Raw genomic sequence first — 17,878 nt, 5'->3', positions numbered from 1 at the left:
GAGATTTCTTAAGGCAAAAAAACCCCCCCAAACCCACAACCATTTCTTAAGGCAAAAACCCCAGATCCACTTATGGGACTTCATGCCATTTTCCTTCACGTCTACCAAAACAACACCAATTGCCATACCGTAGCAGAGTTTATGCTTCCCTTCCTAGGCCGTTTCTCCTAATCATCTGAGGTATACAAGGGCCACCAGTGATGACAAGAGTCTGTCCACTTTTTCTGTGTGAAAGGGTCACCCTCAATCTTGCTCCCGTGTCTTAATAGACACCCCGAAGGAGAACGCTGAAGAACCTCCACTCCAGTAGAATGTCCAGGTCCCATGCCACAACGTTTCAAAAGCTCATACATCCAATAGCTAAACAAAACCTGGCAAACAAAACTGAACAGAGGCAAAATCCAGCAAATAAAATCCAAGAGAGGTGCAGATTAGCAATAGCGAGTATCCGGGTTCTGCGCATCCCCGTCTATAGCATATGGATTACACAAGTTGCACTTCAAATAGCCCGGTGGGACTCTAACCCACAATGCGGTACGACATCTTTGTAAGCAACCTCAGCATTTATGACCAATGTCGCCGTTATCCCAAAGAGCTGTCACGGAGACTCACCCGGCCAGGGAATCGCAGGGCCTCCCCACAAATACTCTGGCGTGTGCTTGGAGTCCTCACGATCCCTGTGGTCTGTCGAGGTTCTGGAAAGCGGGTCCCATCTGGGTCACCAGATTCTCTTCCCAACAATCGTAAGCGGGAAAACTCTCCCAGGCAAAGGAGAGTTTGGAAAGCTGACAGCAGTTTAATGCTGCTCTGGCGCATGGGGGATTTTTCCTCCTAACATGCACACCCGGTTCTCGAGGGTCCACATTGTATACCAGGAAGTGTTTGCATATGCAGAGGACATTGCATCTACCTTGTCCTTTTCATGGGGGGACTTCTGCTGTCAGGCCCGGTAGAGCTGAATGAGGGGGGTACCTGGGAGGCTGGTCCTATCCCAGCCTGAGGGATGTGGCAGCTGCTCTTCCCATGCTTCTCTTGCTGCATTCCAAAGAGCCAGAGACACAAAGGCACACAGACACTGGCACAATGCATGTGAAGGGCAAACCAGATTGACAGGAACAGGATTGCATGTCTACCAGTGAAACAGCAGCACACGTTTGTTCCTGAGAAACAAAAGCACAGCGTGTTCACAGATGCCTCACATGACAGAATGGAAATGAAGTCTGTGGCCTATGTGGGGCTTGAAGGCAAGCTCCTTGCCCAAACCCTCAGTGCAACCCTTGGGTCTTTCCAGACGCGTCTGTCCTGGGTCACGAGAGTCCAGTTTCAAGGTCACTTGTGGCTCATCCACAAGCGCAGCGGGATCCCACCAGGAGCTGGCCAAAGACGTTCTGTGTTTCCAGCTCCTTTCCCCAAGCCCTCCAGCCCGTGATGACCTGTGTTCCCTTCCTCCAGTGCAGCCTCCCCCTCCTCCCTGAGCAGGCCCACTTTCAGCCCTTTGCAGGGACTCTTTCCCTTTGTGCCCGCCTTGTCTGCCTGCAGCCTGCCTCGCTTGGCAGGTGCCGGGCGTGGAAGTCCTTGCCTCGCACAGGAGACTGACTTGAGCTGAAGCCTGGTTTGCTGTGAGCACCGAAACATTTTATTTCAAGCACGTGGTCAGCCTCATCAGGTGTGTGCGTCCCGAGGCACGGGCGCAGGGCAGAGCAGCCCTTTGACGCTGAGGTGGCCTTTGCATCGGCAGGCATTGCCCCAAAGGAAACGGTGGTGGCACACTGCAGCCTGCCCTGCGTGCCGTTTGTCCTGCTGCTCACACCGTTTTTCCCCTTAGGTAGTGCAGGAGCTCCTGCAGCCGGCTAAAGAAGTCGAGCAGCTTCTGGACTGGAAACGGGCAGGAGCCGCCCGACTGCGCTGCTGTGGGCCTTGGCCTCGGAACGGGGCTTGAGGTGGTGACAAAATGACTCCAAGCGCGTGCTGTTGGAGTAGCCCTCACTGCTGGGCGCAGGCCCATCTGTAGCAGGATCCAGTCGTAGAAGTGCTGAGTGGAGGTGTAGACTCCGGGCTGCCTGGCTCGGGCACAGCCTCTCCCCCAGCTGGTGACACCAACAAGCCAGAAGTAGTCTGCGCTGCTGTCTTGGCACACGAGAGGCCCACCGCTGTCCCCCTGCAGAGGAGGAGAGAGGACAAAGGGGTTGTTGGGTGGCCACCGTCAGCACGGGGGTTGGCTCCTTCTCTCTGACGGCACCTGCCGGAGCTGTGTTCCCTGCAGAGCGAGGCTGTGTCGAGCGAGCCTTGCGTGGGAAGGGGTGGTGGGCTTGTAAGGTGGGGCTGGCTCTCCTCACTGCACGGTGATGGTGGGTGTGTGGAAGAGAGCTGTGGCAGGCTTGGGATGGGGAGCCGTGGGCTGCCAAGAACACTAGGAGGGCTTTCTGGGCAGAGTGCCATGCCTCTGGGACAAGAGGGGCACTGGGCAGGGGCCTGCCGATGGGGAAGGGGGTATAAGCCCCCCCGGCGGTGGGGACCTGAAGTGGGAGGGGCACTGGCCAGGCCAAGCACATGCCGGGCCATGTTGGCGTAGTTGCGTGTGGCGGGGCTGCCTGTGCTACGGGGCTTGGCTCGTAGCACGCTCCTACCTGGCAGGTGTCAATGCCGCCCTGCGGATAGCCAGCACAGACGTTGTGCGTGTGGATGGCCCCTCTGTACCACCGGCTGCTGTTACAGACGTTGACATCAATGAGGCGGACCTGGGCCTCCTGCAGCACATCCGTTGATCGTCCAGCTGTGAGCACAGGAAGGAATTAGCAAGCAGCAGCTCACTGGCACTTCTCCTCCCCTGCCTGGCGGAATCCCTTGCCTCGCCCGCGCTTGGCTTTGCATCCTGAGAGGCGTTATAGCGGCATTTGCCTTCCGCCTTGCTCTGGGGAAAGGGCTCAGGCCCATCTCTCAAGAGGCATACGTCCCCGCAGGCTGACTCGGGCTCTGGCCTCTGCTGTCAGGAAGCCCAAGCAATGGCCCCGAGCGTGCCAAGCTTGCGCTCGGCACACGAGTACTTCCGCGGTACTCACATCTTGCAGTCGTGGCACCCCAGCCGCTGATGTAGCAGTTTTTCAGCTGCGAGACTCTCAGCGAGGCATCGGGCACGCAGGCAAGCTGAACGTAGGCGTTGCACTGCACAGGCTGGTCCAGCTCCAGCAAGGCAATGTCGTTCCTCTGCGTGATGTTACTGTAGCCTTGGTGAAGGAGCAGCCGCTTGATGTTGCGCACCTGGGCCTCAGGGCCCAGCTGAGTCAGCCGGGTGGCACCGATCACCACGCGCCACATGGTGATGTAGCTGGAAGGCAAATGGGGAGAGGACTCAGAGGGAGCACAGCCACGTGCTGCAGCAGCCCAGCCGTTGCCCTGCCTTCCGCTTGACGAGGGAGAGAGGAGAGCAGCGCTCGGGAGGGTGTGACTGGCCTCGCGTGCCTTAGGCTCCAGGAGCACCCAGGCCCTGGGTGTCCTGCGAGGAAACGGGGCGGGAGTAGCCCGTGCTGCTGCGCACGGGGCAAGCGCTAGTGTTGTGGGGCTATGCGCGTTCCCGGTGGCGCCTTACCTGGCCTCGATGAAGCAGTGGGCTGCTGTCAGGACCCACTGTGCGCTGATGAGGGAGCCTCCGCAGGTATGACCCGTGCCCGCTTGCCAGGGATTCTGGATGCTGACGATCCAGGGCCAGGCCCCTGCCTGGGCATCTGTGCCACCCACGACGCGCGACATGCCGTACTGAAAAGCCATGGGCCGGAGCCCGCAGGTCCCTCTGTAAAGAGAAACTCCTTAGTGTCCTGCTGGATGGCTGGCGCCCCTACGGCTCACGGTCAGCCGTCTTCCCTCCCCACAAGGCGCTGCCTGGCCAGCAGGGCTGGGGAAGCCTGTGGGGCACGTGTGTGTCCACACCCTGCCTCTTTCTGCTTTAGCCCCGTAGGTGAGTACTGCCAACAGCCTGCGTGCTGGCAAGGAAATGAGCCTCCCACACTGGCTGCCCTCCAGCCAAGCCCACAAGGGCTTGCCCAAGCTCCCTCCCAGAGCCTCGGGCCACTTACCCACAGCTGTCCCATGTGCCGTACGCAGGACAGCACATGGCCAGCAGGATGAGGAGGAGGCGCAGCAAATCCATCCCTGCCAGTGACACGTGGCAGCTGCAAGGAGGAGGGCTTGTCACCGCCAGTGCAGCCGCCAACATACTGCCCCCCGAACTCGCGGTGCCCAGGATGCCCTTGGCCCCGGGGGTGATGTCACAGAGTGGCTGGTTGCCACGGGGCTGGGCGTGGTGGCCTCTGCGGGGAGGGGGGGCAACAGGAGGGTTCCAAGCAGGACGGGAGGCAGGAGCTGGGATCGCACAGCCCCCACAGAGCCCCGTGGAATGCTCCCTTTGTGCGATGAGGGTGGGCAGGCCCCGTGGCAGGCAGCAGCGCCTGGCTTCCGGCTCTGCCTGCTAACAGCTCACAGGAAAAACCAAGCGTGGCGGCGCTACCTCTTTGCGAAGGTCACTGCCGCCCTGCTCTCGGCAGCCCTTTGCCACCTGCTCCTGCCCAATAAAGAGACACACAACAGAGAACGCAACCACTAGAGGCAGCACGCGCATGCTTGGCTCTTGAAGAGACACTCTCTTGATGGTCGTGGCAGGCAAGCAGTGACGGGCAAGCCAAATAAGCCAAGCCTAGACCAGCAGTGCCAACCTTCCTGCACGCAGCACAGGGAAAGGCACACGCAGCACAGTCCTCACTGGCTATGTCAGCCACAGCAATGCCCTCTGGCAGGCTTCGTGTCCCTGCTCTCTCTGGGTTGGATTGTGGTTCTGGAGCAACACTGCAGAGGGCAGCTGTGGCACCTGCTATGCACGGCCGACGACATACAATCAGAACGCCAAAAAGGCACCTTCGAAGTCCAATGCTGTAAAACAGACATTAGAATCCCCTGTCGCTGTTAAGAAAGTGGGAGGATTAGGCAGCACCGGGTGTTGGTCAATCGCTATCTCATTAACAGCCCTTAGATGTTGTACTACATGCTGCTCCTGGGCATGTGGCTTTGCAACAACCCCTGTTTTAGGCAATTATGACTTCTAGGCTCCAGTCCGAGCCAGGATTCCAACTTCGTAGGATACTGGTTTTGTCTTAGGGGCTTCGCTCCCGGTTTCAATTCCACACTTGCTGGTGCTGCTGGGCTGAGCAACCCCCTGGCCCAAGGCAGCTGCTGCCGTGTGGACACAAGCTCTGCCACCTAGGAGGGTCCCAGTGTGCAGGGCTTTTCGGATGGCAGCAAGGCGGTCACAGGCCATGACGCTCAGAAGTAAAGACTCTGCACGGAGATAGTTCAAGCTGAAAATCATTCGGTAAATATGCAGACCTTGCAACTGGTGCTTCAGCACTTGTGTTTAACGGACTGACTAACAAGGACGCTACGGTCTGCACGTGTCGATACCGATCGACTAGCTACGTTGTAAGCAAGAACTATGTTGTCTGCAAGATGTACGAGCCGGGAAGAGAACCAGTACAACCTGGCTCTGCGCTTGCTGGTGTGGACTCCTCAGCACTGCGCGCCAAAGGGAAAAGTACATCCTGAGGAAGGGTGCGAGCCTTCCTCCCAGAGAGCCCAGCCCAGGACCAGCAGGTGTCAATGCACCCGCGCCAGAGTGCGGAGGCTTATGAAACTGAATTCCTGGACCGAATGGTAATAACCCCGCCTTTTCTTGGGAATTTTAATGAATATGTATGCTTCTGTGTAATAGGGATCTGCTTACTTAAGCCCTGGGTGTGCAAGTGAGGAGGAGCGATCCCCCTTGCAGCCGGAGCCCCGATAAACATACCTGCTTGATAACCCTCCTTGAGTTGTAGAGTTTGATTCCGCACGTCAGCACCAATCAAGAAGGCTACAAAGACCTGTGCAGCACATGCCGAGTAGGAGATGGCCCCGTGTCCTGGTTTCAGCTGGCATGGAGTTAACTTTCTTCTTCGTAGCTAGTGAAGTGCTGTGTTTTGGCTATGATGTGAGAACAATGTTGGTAGCCGCACTGATGTTTTCGGTTGTTGCTGCCTAGCGTTTCTGCTAAGTCAAGGCCTTTTTGGTTTCTTGGGCCTTGCCAGCCAGAGTGTTGGAGGGGCACAAGAGACTGGGAAGGGACACAGCCAGGTCAGCTGACCTGAACCAGCCACAGAGGTATTCCGTCCCGTGGGACGTCATGCTTGGCATAGAAACTTGGAGGGTTAGCTGGCGGGGGGATTCTTGCTCAGGGACTGGCTGGGCATCGGTCAGCGGGTGGTGAGCAGTTGTACTGGGCATCATTTCCTTTTTTTCCTTCTCCCTTCCTTTTGATTTTACCCTTTTCCCCCACCTTTCCATCCTAATCGTTATTGTTGTTCTTCTTCTTCTTCTTGGTATTGTTACTGTTGTTCTTCACTCTTTCTTCTGTTTAAATTATTACATTGTTCTTATCTCAACCCTCCAGCTTTACATTGCTTTCTGATTCTCCTCCCCACCCCTCCGGGTGGGGGGGAGTGCGCAAGTGGCTGCGTGGCGTTTGGTTGCCGGTAGCGTCTGGTTGCCGGCCGGGGTTAAACCGCGACACAGGATGGAAATGAAGTCTGTGGCATATGTGGGGCTCGAAGGCAAGCTCCTTGCCCAAATCCTCAGTGCAACCCTTGGGTCTTTCCAGACGCGTCTGTCCTGGGTCACGAGAGTCCAGTTTCAAGGTCACTTGTGGCTCATCCACAAGCGCAGCGGGATCCCACCAGGAGCTGGCCAAAGACGTTCTGTGTTTCCAGCTCCTTTCCCCAAGCCCTCCAGCCCGTGATGACCTGTGTTCCCTTCCTCCCCCAGTGCAGCCTCCCCCTCCTCCCTGAGCAGGCCCACTTTCAGCCCTTTGCAGGGACTCTTTCCCTTTGTGCCCGCCTTGTCTGCCTGCAGCCTGCCTCGCTTGGCAGGTGCCGGGCGTGGAAGTCCTTGCCTCGCACAGGAGACTGACTTGAGCTGAAGCCTGGTTTGCTGTGAGCACCGAAACATTTTATTTCAAGTGCGTGGTCAGCCTCATCAGGTGTGTGCGTCCCGAGGCACGGGCGCAGGGCAGAGCAGCCCTTTGACGCTGAGGTGGCCTTTGCATCGGCAGGCATTGCCCCAAAGGAAACGGTGGTGGCACACTGCAGCCTGCCCTGCGTGCCGTTTGTCCTGCTGCTCACACCGTTTTTCCCCTTAGGTAGTGCAGGAGCTCCTGCAGCCGGCTAAAGAAGTCGAGCAGCTTCTGGACTGGAAATGGGCAGGAGCCGCCCGACTGCGCTGCTGTGGGCCTTGGCCTCGGAACGGGGCTTGAGGTGGTGACAAAATGACTCCAAGCGCGTGCTGTTGGAGTAGCCCTCACTGCTGGGCGCAGGCCCATCTGTAGCAGGATCCAGTCGTAGAAGTGCTGAGTGGAGGTGTAGACTCCGGGCTGCCTGGCTCGGGCACAGCCTCTCCCCCAGCTGGTGACACCAACAAGCCAGAAGTAGTCTGCGCTGCTGTCTTGGCACACGAGAGGCCCACTGCTGTCCCCCTGCAGAGGAGGAGAGAGGACAAAGGAGTTGTTGGGTGGCCACCGTCAGCACGGGGGTTGGCTCCTTCTCTCTGACGGCACCTGCCGGAGCTGTGTTCCCTGCAGAGCGAGGCTGTGTCGAGCGAGCCTTGCCTGGGAAGGGGTGGTGGGCTTGTAAGGTGGGGCTGGCTCTCCTCACTGCACGGTGATGGTGGGTGTGTGGAAGAGAGCTGTGGCAGGCTTGGGATGGGGAGCCGTGGGCTGCCAGGAACACTAGGAGGGCTTTCTGGGCAGAGTGCCATGCCTCTGGGACAAGAGGGGCACTGGGCAGGGGCCTGCCGATGGGGAAGGGGGTATAAGCCCCCCCGGCGGTGGGGACCTGAAGTGGGAGGGGCACTGGCCAGGCCAAGCACATGCCGGGCCATGTTGGCGTAGTTGCGTGTGGCGGGGCTGCCTGTGCTACGGGGCTTGGCTCGTAGCACGCTCCTACCTGGCAGGTGTCAATGCCGCCCTGCGGATAGCCAGCACAGACGTTGTGCGTGTGGATGGCCCCTCTGTACCACCGGCTGCTGTTACAGACGTTGACATCAATGAGGCGGACCTGGGCCTCCTGCAGCACATCCGTTGATCGTCCAGCTGTGAGCACAGGAAGGAATTAGCAAGCAGCAGCTCACTGGCACTTCTCCTCCCCTGCCTGGCGGAATCCCTTGCCTCGCCCGCGCTTGGCTTTGCATCCTGAGAGGCGTTATAGCGGCATTTGCCTTCCGCCTTGCTCTGGGGAAAGGGCTCAGGCCCATCTCTCAAGAGGCATACGTCCCCGCAGGCTGACTCGGGCTCTGGCCTCTGCTGTCAGGAAGCCCAAGCAATGGCCCCGAGCGTGCCAAGCTTGCGCTCGGCACACGAGTACTTCCGCGGTACTCACATCTTGCAGTCGTGGCACCCCAGCCGCTGATGTAGCAGTTTTTCAGCTGCGAGACTCTCAGCGAGGCATCGGGCACGCAGGCAAGCTGAACGTAGGCGTTGCACTGCACAGGCTGGTCCAGCTCCAGCAAGGCAATGTCGTTCCTCTGCGTGATGTTACTGTAGCCTTGGTGAAGGAGCAGCCGCTTGATGTTGCGCACCTGGGCCTCAGGGCCCAGCTGAGTCAGCCGGGTGGCACCGATCACCACGCGCCACATGGTGATGTAGCTGGAAGGCAAATGGGGAGAGGACTCAGAGGGAGCACAGCCACGTGCTGCAGCAGCCCAGCCGTTGCCCTGCCTTCCGCTTGACGAGGGAGAGAGGAGAGCAGCGCTCGGGAGGGTGTGACTGGCCTCGCGTGCCTTAGGCTCCAGGAGCACCCAGGCCCTGGGTGTCCTGCGAGGAAACGGGGCGGGAGTAGCCCGTGCTGCTGCGCACGGGGCAAGCGCTAGTGTTGTGGGGCTATGCGCGTTCCCGGTGGCGCCTTACCTGGCCTCGATGAAGCAGTGGGCTGCTGTCAGGACCCACTGTGCGCTGATGAGGGAGCCTCCGCAGGTATGACCCGTGCCCGCTTGCCAGGGATTCTGGATGCTGACGATCCAGGGCCAGGCCCCTGCCTGGGCATCTGTGCCACCCACGACGCGCGACATGCCGTACTGAAAAGCCATGGGCCGGAGCCCGCAGGTCCCTCTGTAAAGAGAAACTCCTTAGTGTCCTGCTGGATGGCTGGCGCCCCTACGGCTCACGGTCAGCCGTCTTCCCTCCCCACAAGGCGCTGCCTGGCCAGCAGGGCTGGGGAAGCCTGTGGGGCACGTGTGTGTCCACACCCTGCCTCTTTCTGCTTTAGCCCCGTAGGTGAGTACTGCCAACAGCCTGCGTGCTGGCAAGGAAATGAGCCTCCCACACTGGCTGCCCTCCAGCCAAGCCCACAAGGGCTTGCCCAAGCTCCCTCCCAGAGCCTCGGGCCACTTACCCACAGCTGTCCCATGTGCCGTACGCAGGACAGCACATGGCCAGCAGGATGAGGAGGAGGCGCAGCAAATCCATCCCTGCCAGTGACACGTGGCAGCTGCAAGGAGGAGGGCTTGTCACCGCCAGTGCAGCCGCCAACATACTGCCCCCCGAACTCGCGGTGCCCAGGATGCCCTTGGCCCCGGGGGTGATGTCACAGAGTGGCTGGTTGCCACGGGGCTGGGCGTGGTGGCCTCTGCGGGGAGGGGGGCAACAGGAGGGGTTCCAAGCAGGACGGGAGGCAGGAGCTGGGATCGCACAGCCCCCACAGAGCCCCGTGGAATGCTCCCTTTGTGCGATGAGGGTGGGCAGGCCCCGTGGCAGGCAGCAGCGCCTGGCTCCCGGCTCTGCCTGCTAACAGCTCACAGGAAAAACCAAGCGTGGCGGCGCTACCTCTTTGCGAAGGTCACTGCCGCCCTGCTCTCGGCAGCCCTTTGCCACCTGCTCCTGCCCAATAAAGAGACACACAACAGAGAACGCAACCACTAGAGGCAGCACGCGCATGCTTGGCTCTTGAAGAGACACTCTCTTGATGGTCGTGGCAGGCAAGCAGTGACGGGCAAGCCAAATAAGCCAAGCCTAGCCCAGCAGTGCCAACCTTCCTGCACGCAGCACAGGGAAAGGCACACGCAGCACAGTCCTCACTGGCTATGTCAGCCACAGCAACGCCCTCTGGCAGGCTTCGTGTCCCTGCTCTCTCTGGGTTGGATTGTGGTTCTGGAGCAACACTGCAGAGGGCAGCTGTGGCACCTGCTATGCACGGCCGAGGACATACAATCAGAACGCCAAAAAGGCGCCTTCGAAGTCCAATGCTGTAAAACAGACATTAGAATCCCCTGTCGCTGTTAAGAAAGTGGGAGGATTAGGCAGCACCGGGTGTTGGTCAATCGCTATCTCATTAACAGCCCTTAGATGTTGTACTACATGCTGCTCCTGGGCATGTGGCTTTGCAACAACCCCTGTTTTAGGCAATTATGACTTCTAGGCTCCAGTCCAAGCCAGGATTCCAACTTCGTAGGATACTGGTTTTGTCTTAGGGGCTTCGCTCCCGGTTTCAATTCCACACTTGCTGGTGCTGCTGGGCTGAGCAACCCCCTGGCCCAAGGCAGCTGCTGCCGTGTGGACACAAGCTCTGCCACCTAGGAGGGTCCCAGTGTGCAGGGCTTTTCGGATGGCAGCAAGGCGGTCACAGGCCATGACGCTCAGAAGTAAAGACTCTGCACGGAGATAGTTCAAGCTGAAAATCATTCGGTAAATATGCAGACCTTGCAACTGGTGCTTCAGCACTTGTGTTTAACGGACTGACTAACAAGGACGCTACGGTCTGCACGTGTCGATACCGATCGACTAGCTACGTTGTAAGCAAGAACTATGTTGTCTGCAAGATGTACGAGCCGGGAAGAGAACCAGTACAACCTGGCTCTGCGCTTGCTGGTGTGGACTCCTCAGCACTGCGCGCCAAAGGGAAAAGTACATCCTGAGGAAGGGTGCGAGCCTTCCTCCCAGAGAGCCCAGCCCAGGACCAGCAGGTGTCAATGCACCCGCGCCAGAGTGAGGAGGCTTATGATACCGAGTTCCTGGACCGAATGGTAATAACCCCGCCTTTTCTTGGGAATTTTAATGAATATGTATGCTTCTGTGTAATAGGGATCTGCTTACTTAAGCCCTGGGTGTGCAAGTGAGGAGGAGCGATCCCCCTTGCAGCCGGAGCCCCGATAAACATACCTGCTTGATAACCCTCCTTGAGTTGTAGAGTTTGATTCCGCACGTCAGCACCAATCAAGAAGGCTACAAAGACCTGTGCAGCACATGCCGAGTAGGAGATGGCCCCGTGTCCTGGTTTCAGCTGGCATGGAGTTAACTTTCTTCTTCGTAGCTAGTGAAGTGCTGTGTTTTGGCTATGATGTGAGAACAATGTTGGTAGCCGCACTGATGTTTTCGGTTGTTGCTGCCTAGCGTTTCTGCTAAGTCAAGGCCTTTTTGGTTTCTTGGGCCTTGCCAGCCAGAATGCTGGAGGGGCACAAGAGACTGGGAAGGCACACAGCCAGGTCAGCTGACCTGAACCAGCCACAGAGGTATTCCATCCCGTGGGACGTCATGCTTGGTATAGAAACTTGGAGGGTTAGCTGGCGGGGGGATTCTTGCTCAGGGACTGGCTAGGCATCGGTCAGCGGGTGGTGAGCAGTTGTACTGGGCATCATTTCCTTTTTTTCCTTCTCCCTTCCTTTTGATTTTACCCTTTCCCCCCACCTTTCCATCCTAATCGTTATTGTTGTTCTTCTTCTTCTTCTTGGTATTGTTACTGTTGTTCTTCACTCTTTCTTCTGTTTAAATTATTACATTGTTCTTATCTCAACCCTCCACTTTTACATTGCTTTCTGATTCTCCTCCCCACCCCACCGGGGGGGGGGGGGGGGGGAGTGCGCAAGTGGCTGCGTGGCGTTTGGTTGCCGGTAGTGTTTGGTTGCCGGCTGGGGTTAAACCGCGACACAGGATGGAAATGAAGTCTTTGGCATATGTGGGGCTCGAAGGCAAGCTCCTTCCCCAAATCCTCAGTGCAACCCTTGGGTCTTTCCAGACGCGTCTGTCCTGGGTCACGAGAGTCCAGTTTCAAGGTCACTTGTGGCTCATCCACAAGCGCAGCGGGATCCCACCAGGAGCTGGCCAAAGACGTTCTGTGTTTCCAGCTCCTTTCCCCAAGCCCTCCAGCCCGTGATGACCTGTGTTCCCTTCCTCCCCCAGTGCAGCCTCCCCCTCCTCCCTGAGCAGGCCCACTTTCAGCCCTTTGCAGGGACTCTTTCCCTTTGTGCCCGCCTTGTCTGCCTGCAGCCTGCCTCGCTTGGCAGGTGCCGGGCGTGGAAGTCCTTGCCTCGCACAGGAGACTGACTTGAGCTGAAGCCTGGTTTGCTGTGAGCACCGAAACATTTTATTTCAAGCACGTGGTCAGCCTCATCAGGTGTGTGCGTCCCGAGGCACGGGCACAGGGCAGAGCAGCCCTTTGACGCTGAGGTGGCCTTTGCATCGGCAGGCATTGCCCCAAAGGAAACGGTGGTGGCACACTGCAGCCTGCCCTGCGTGCCGTTTGTCCTGCTGCTCACACCGTTTTTCCCCTTAGGTAGTGCAGGAGCTCCTGCAGCCGGCTAAAGAAGTCCAGCAGCTTCTGGACTGGAAACGGGCAGGAGCCGCCCGACTGCGCTGCTGTGGGCCTTGGCCTCGGAACGGGGCTTGAGGTGGTGACAAAATGACTCCAAGCGCGTGCTGTTGGAGTAGCCCTCACTGCTGGGCGCAGGCCCATCTGTAGCAGGATCCAGTCGTAGAAGTGCTGAGTGGAGGTGTAGACTCCGGGCTGCCTGGCTCGGGCACAGCCTCTCCCCCAGCTGGTGACACCAACAAGCCAGAAGTAGTCTGCACTGCTGTCTTGGCACACGAGAGGCCCACCGCTGTCCCCCTGCAGAGGAGGAGAGAGGACAAAGGGGTTGTTGGGTGGCCACCGTCAGCACGGGGGTTGGCTCCTTCTCTCTGACGGCACCTGCCGGAGCTGTGTTCCCTGCAGAGCGAGGCTGTGTCGAGCGAGCCTTGCCTGGGAAGGGGTGGTGGGCTTGTAAGGTGGGGCTGGCTCTCCTCACTGCACGGTGATGGTGGGTGTGTGGAAGAGAGCTGTGGCAGGCTTGGGATGGGGAGCCGTGGGCTGCCAGGAACACTAGGAGGGCTTTCTGGGCAGAGTGCCATGCCTCTGGGACAAGAGGGGCACTGGGCAGGGGCCTGCCGATGGGGAAGGGGGTATAAGCCCCCCCGGCGGTGGGGACCTGAAGTGGGAGGGGCACTGGCCAGGCCAAGCACATGCCGGGCCATGTTGGCGTAGTTGCGTGTGGCGGGGCTGCCTGTGCTACGGGGCTTGGCTCGTAGCACGCTCCTACCTGGCAGGTGTCAATGCCGCCCTGCGGATAGCCAGCACAGACGTTGTGCGTGTGGATGGCCCCTCTGTACCACCGGCTGCTGTTACAGACGTTGACATCAATGAGGCGGACCTGGGCCTCCTGCAGCACATCCGTTGATCGTCCAGCTGTGAGCACAGGAAGGAATTAGCAAGCAGCAGCTCACTGGCACTTCTCCTCCCCTGCCTGGCGGAATCCCTTGCCTCGCCCGCGCTTGGCTTTGCATCCTGAGAGGCGTTATAGCGGCATTTGCCTTCCGCCTTGCTCTGGGGAAAGGGCTCAGGCCCATCTCTCAAGAGGCATACGTCCCCGCAGGCTGACTCGGGCTCTGGCCTCTGCTGTCAGGAAGCCCAAGCAATGGCCCCGAGCGTGCCAAGCTTGCGCTCGGCACACGAGTACTTCCGCGGTACTCACATCTTGCAGTCGTGGCACCCCAGCCGCTGATGTAGCAGTTTTTCAGCTGCGAGACTCTCAGCGAGGCATCGGGCACGCAGGCAAGCTGAACGTAGGCGTTGCACTGCACAGGCTGGTCCAGCTCCAGCAAGGCAATGTCGTTCCTCTGCGTGATGTTACTGTAGCCTTGGTGAAGGAGCAGCCGCTTGATGTTGCGCACCTGGGCCTCAGGGCCCAGCTGAGTCAGCCGGGTGGCACCGATCACCACGCGCCACATGGTGATGTAGCTGGAAGGCAAATGGGGAGAGGACTCAGAGGGAGCACAGCCACGTGCTGCAGCAGCCCAGCCGTTGCCCTGCCTTCCGCTTGACGAGGGAGAGAGGAGAGCAGCGCTCGGGAGGGTGTGACTGGCCTCGCGTGCCTTAGGCTCCAGGAGCACCCAGGCCCTGGGTGTCCTGCGAGGAAACGGGGCGGGAGTAGCCCGTGCTGCTGCGCACGGGGCAAGCGCTAGTGTTGTGGGGCTATGCGCGTTCCCGGTGGCGCCTTACCTGGCCTCGATGAAGCAGTGGGCTGCTGTCAGGACCCACTGTGCGCTGATGAGGGAGCCTCCGCAGGTATGACCCGTGCCCGCTTGCCAGGGATTCTGGATGCTGACGATCCAGGGCCAGGCCCCTGCCTGGGCATCTGTGCCACCCACGACGCGCGACATGCCGTACTGAAAAGCCATGGGCCGGAGCCCGCAGGTCCCTCTGTAAAGAGAAACTCCTTAGTGTCCTGCTGGATGGCTGGCGCCCCTACGGCTCACGGTCAGCCGTCTTCCCTCCCCACAAGGCGCTGCCTGGCCAGCAGGGCTGGGGAAGCCTGTGGGGCACGTGTGTGTCCACACCCTGCCTCTTTCTGCTTTAGCCCCGTAGGTGAGTACTGCCAACAGCCTGCGTGCTGGCAAGGAAATGAGCCCCCCACACTGGCTGCCCTCCAGCCAAGCCCACAAGGGCTTGCCCAAGCTCCCTCCCAGAGCCTCGGGCCACTTACCCACAGCTGTCCCATGTGCCGTACGCAGGACAGCACATGGCCAGCAGGATGAGGAGGAGGCGCAGCAAATCCATCCCTGCCAGTGACACGTGGCAGCTGCAAGGAGGAAGGCTTGTCACCGCCAGTGCAGCCGCCAACATACTGCCCCCCGAACTCGCGGTGCCCAGGATGCCCTTGGCCCCGGGGGTGATGTCACAGAGTGGCTGGTTGCCACGGGGCTGGGCGTGGTGGCCTCTGCGGGGAGGGGGGGCAACAGGAGGGGTTCCAAGCAGGACGGGAGGCAGGAGCTGGGATCGCACAGCCCCCACAGAGCCCCGTGGAATGCTCCCTTTGTGCGATGAGGGTGGGCAGGCCCCGTGGCAGGCAGCAGCGCCTGGCTCCCGGCTCTGCCTGCTAACAGCTCACAGGAAAAACCAAGCGTGGCGGCGCTACCTCTTTGCGAAGGTCACTGCCGCCCTGCTCTCGGCAGCCCTTTGCCACCTGCTCCTGCCCAATAAAGAGACACACAACAGAGAACGCAACCACTAGAGGCAGCACGCGCATGCTTGGCTCTTGAAGAGACACTCTCTTGATGGTCATGGCAGGCAAGCAGTGACGGGCAAGCCAAATAAGCCAAGCCTAGCCCAGCAGTGCCAACCTTCCTGCACGCAGCACAGGGAAAGGCACACGCAGCACAGTCCTCACTGGCTATGTCAGCCACAGCAACGCCCTCTGGCAGGCTTCGTGTCCCTGCTCTCTCTGGGTTGGATTGTGGTTCTGGAGCAACACTGCAGAGGGCAGCTGTGGCACCTGCTATGCACGGCCGAGGACATACAATCAGAACGCCAAAAAGGCGCCTTCGAAGTCCAATGCTGTAAAACAGACATTAGAATCCCCTGTCGCTGTTAAGAAAGTGGGAGGATTAGGCAGCACCGGGTGTCGGTCAATTGCTATCTCATTAACAGCCCTTAGATGTTGTACTACATGCTGCTCCTGGGCATGTGGCTTTGCAACAACCCCTGTTTTAGGCAATTATGACTTCTAGGCTCCAGTCCGAGCCAGGATTCCAACTTCATAGGATACTGGTTTTGTCTTAGCGGCTTCGCTCCCGGTTTCAATTCCACACTTGCTGGTGCTGCTGGGCTGAGCAACCCCCTGGCCCAAGGCAGCTGCTGCCGTGTGGACACAAGCTCTGCCACCTAGGAGGGTCCCAGTGTGCAGGGCTTTTCGGATGGCAGCAAGGCGGTCACAGGCCATGACGCTCAGAAGTAAAGACTCTGCACGGAGATAGTTCAAGCTGAAAATCATTCGGTAAATATGCAGACCTTGCAACTGGTGCTTCAGCACTTGTGTTTAACAGACTGACTAACAAGGACACTACGGTCTGCACGTGTCGATACCGATCGACTAGCTACGTTGTAAGCAAGAACTATGTTGTCTGCAAGATGTACGAGCCGGGAAGAGAACCAGTACAACCTGGCCCTGCGCTTGCTGGTGTGGGCTCCTCAGAACTGCGCGCCAAAGGGAAAAGTACATCCTGAGGAAGGGTGCGAGCCTTCCTCCCAGAGAGCCCAGCCCAGGACCAGCAGGTGTCAATGCACCCGCGCCAGAGTGAGGAGGCTTATGATACTGAGTTCCTGGACCGAATGGTAATAACCCCGCCTTTTCTTGGGAATCTAATGAATATGTATGCTTCTGTGTAATAGGGATCTGCTTACTTAAGCCCTGGGTGTGCAAGTGAGGAGGAGCGATCCCCCTTGCAGCCGGAGCCCCGATAAACATACCTGCTTGATAACCCTCCTTGAGTTGTAGAGTTTGATTCCGCACGTCAGCACCAATCAAGAAGGCTACAAAGACCTGTGCAGCACATGCCGAGTAGGAGATGGCCCCGTGTCCTGGTTTCAGCTGGCATGGAGTTAACTTTCTTCTTGGTAGCTAGTGAAGTGCTGTGTTTTGGCTATGATGTGAGAACAACGTTGGTAGCCGCACTGATGTTTTCGGTTGTTGCTGCCTAGCGTTTCTGCTAAGTCAAGGCCTTTTTGGTTTCTTGGGCCTTGCCAGCCAGAATGCTGGAGGGGCACAAGAGACTGGGCAGGGACACAGCCAGGTCAGCTGACCTGAACCAGCCACAGAGGTATTCCATCCCGTGGGACGTCATGCTTGGTATAGAAACTTGGAGGGTTAGCTGGCGGGGGGATTCTTGCTCAGGGACTGGCTAGGCATCGGTCAGCGGGTGGTGAGCAGTTGTACTGGGCATCATTTCCTTTTTTTCCTTCTCCCTTCCTTTTGATTTTACCCTTTCCCCCCACCTTTCCATCCTAATCGTTATTGTTGTTATTCTTCTTCTTCTTGGTATTGTTACTGTTGTTCTTCACTCTTTCTTCTGTTTAAATTATTACATTGTTCTTATCTCAACCCTCCACTTTTACATTGCTTTCTGATTCTCCTCCCCACCCCACCGGGGGGGGGGGGGGGAGTGCGCAAGTGGCTGCGTGGCGTTTGGTTGCCGGTAGTGTTTGGTTGCCGGCTGGGGTTAAACCGCGACACAGGATGGAAATGAAGTCTTTGGCATATGTGGGGCTCGAAGGCAAGCTCCTTCCCCAAATCCTCAGTGCAACCCTTGGGTCTTTCCAGACGCGTCTGTCCTGGGTCACGAGAGTCCAGTTTCAAGGTCACTTGTGGCTCATCCACAAGCGCAGCGGGATCCCACCAGGAGCTGGCCAAAGACGTTCTGTGTTTCCAGCTCCTTTCCCCAAGCCCTCCAGCCCGTGATGACCTGTGTTCCCTTCCTCCCCCAGTGCAGCCTCCCCCTCCTCCCTGAGCAGGCCCACTTTCAGCCCTTTGCAGGGACTCTTTCCCTTTGTGCCCGCCTTGTCTGCCTGCAGCCTGCCTCGCTTGGCAGGTGCCGGGCGTGGAAGTCCTTGCCTCGCACAGGAGACTGACTTGAGCTGAAGCCTGGTTTGCTGTGAGCACCGAAACATTTTATTTCAAGCACGTGGTCAGCCTCATCAGGTGTGTGCGTCCCGAGGCACGGGCGCAG

General features: G+C 58.7%; 2 protein-coding genes across 2 annotated transcripts; both read right to left on the bottom strand.

The window, feature by feature from the left end:
• Positions 1 to 2,634: 2,634 nt before the first annotated feature.
• Positions 2,635 to 3,427, bottom strand: LOC130145537 (acrosin-like). Its single transcript, XM_056330418.1, has one exon. The coding sequence runs from the start codon at positions 3,313 to 3,315 to the stop codon at positions 2,938 to 2,940; it is 378 nt and encodes a 125-aa protein (XP_056186393.1). The 5' UTR covers positions 3,316 to 3,427; the 3' UTR covers positions 2,635 to 2,937.
• Positions 3,428 to 13,415: 9,988 nt separating this feature from the next.
• Positions 13,416 to 14,216, bottom strand: LOC130145540 (acrosin-like). The gene has a single exon (XM_056330422.1). It carries the CDS (start codon positions 14,102 to 14,104, stop codon positions 13,727 to 13,729), a length of 378 nt encoding a protein of 125 aa, XP_056186397.1. The 5' UTR covers positions 14,105 to 14,216; the 3' UTR covers positions 13,416 to 13,726.
• Between the last annotated feature and the right edge of the window lie 3,662 nt (positions 14,217 to 17,878).

Source organism: Falco biarmicus, chromosome 3 (genome assembly GCF_023638135.1).
Source record: "Falco biarmicus isolate bFalBia1 chromosome 3, bFalBia1.pri, whole genome shotgun sequence".
NCBI lineage: Eukaryota > Metazoa > Chordata > Aves > Falconiformes > Falconidae > Falco > Falco biarmicus.
Note: the sequence above shows the minus strand (reverse complement) of the source record. Positions and strands in the feature narration are given on the sequence as shown.

Bases quoted from the DNA above. Each gene is read 5' to 3' on its own strand.
- LOC130145540 (XM_056330422.1), bottom strand. From the start codon at position 14,104: ATGTGGCGCGTGGTGATCGGTGCCACCCGGCTGACTCAGCTGGGCCCT.
- LOC130145537 (XM_056330418.1), bottom strand. From the start codon at position 3,315: ATGTGGCGCGTGGTGATCGGTGCCACCCGGCTGACTCAGCTGGGCCCT.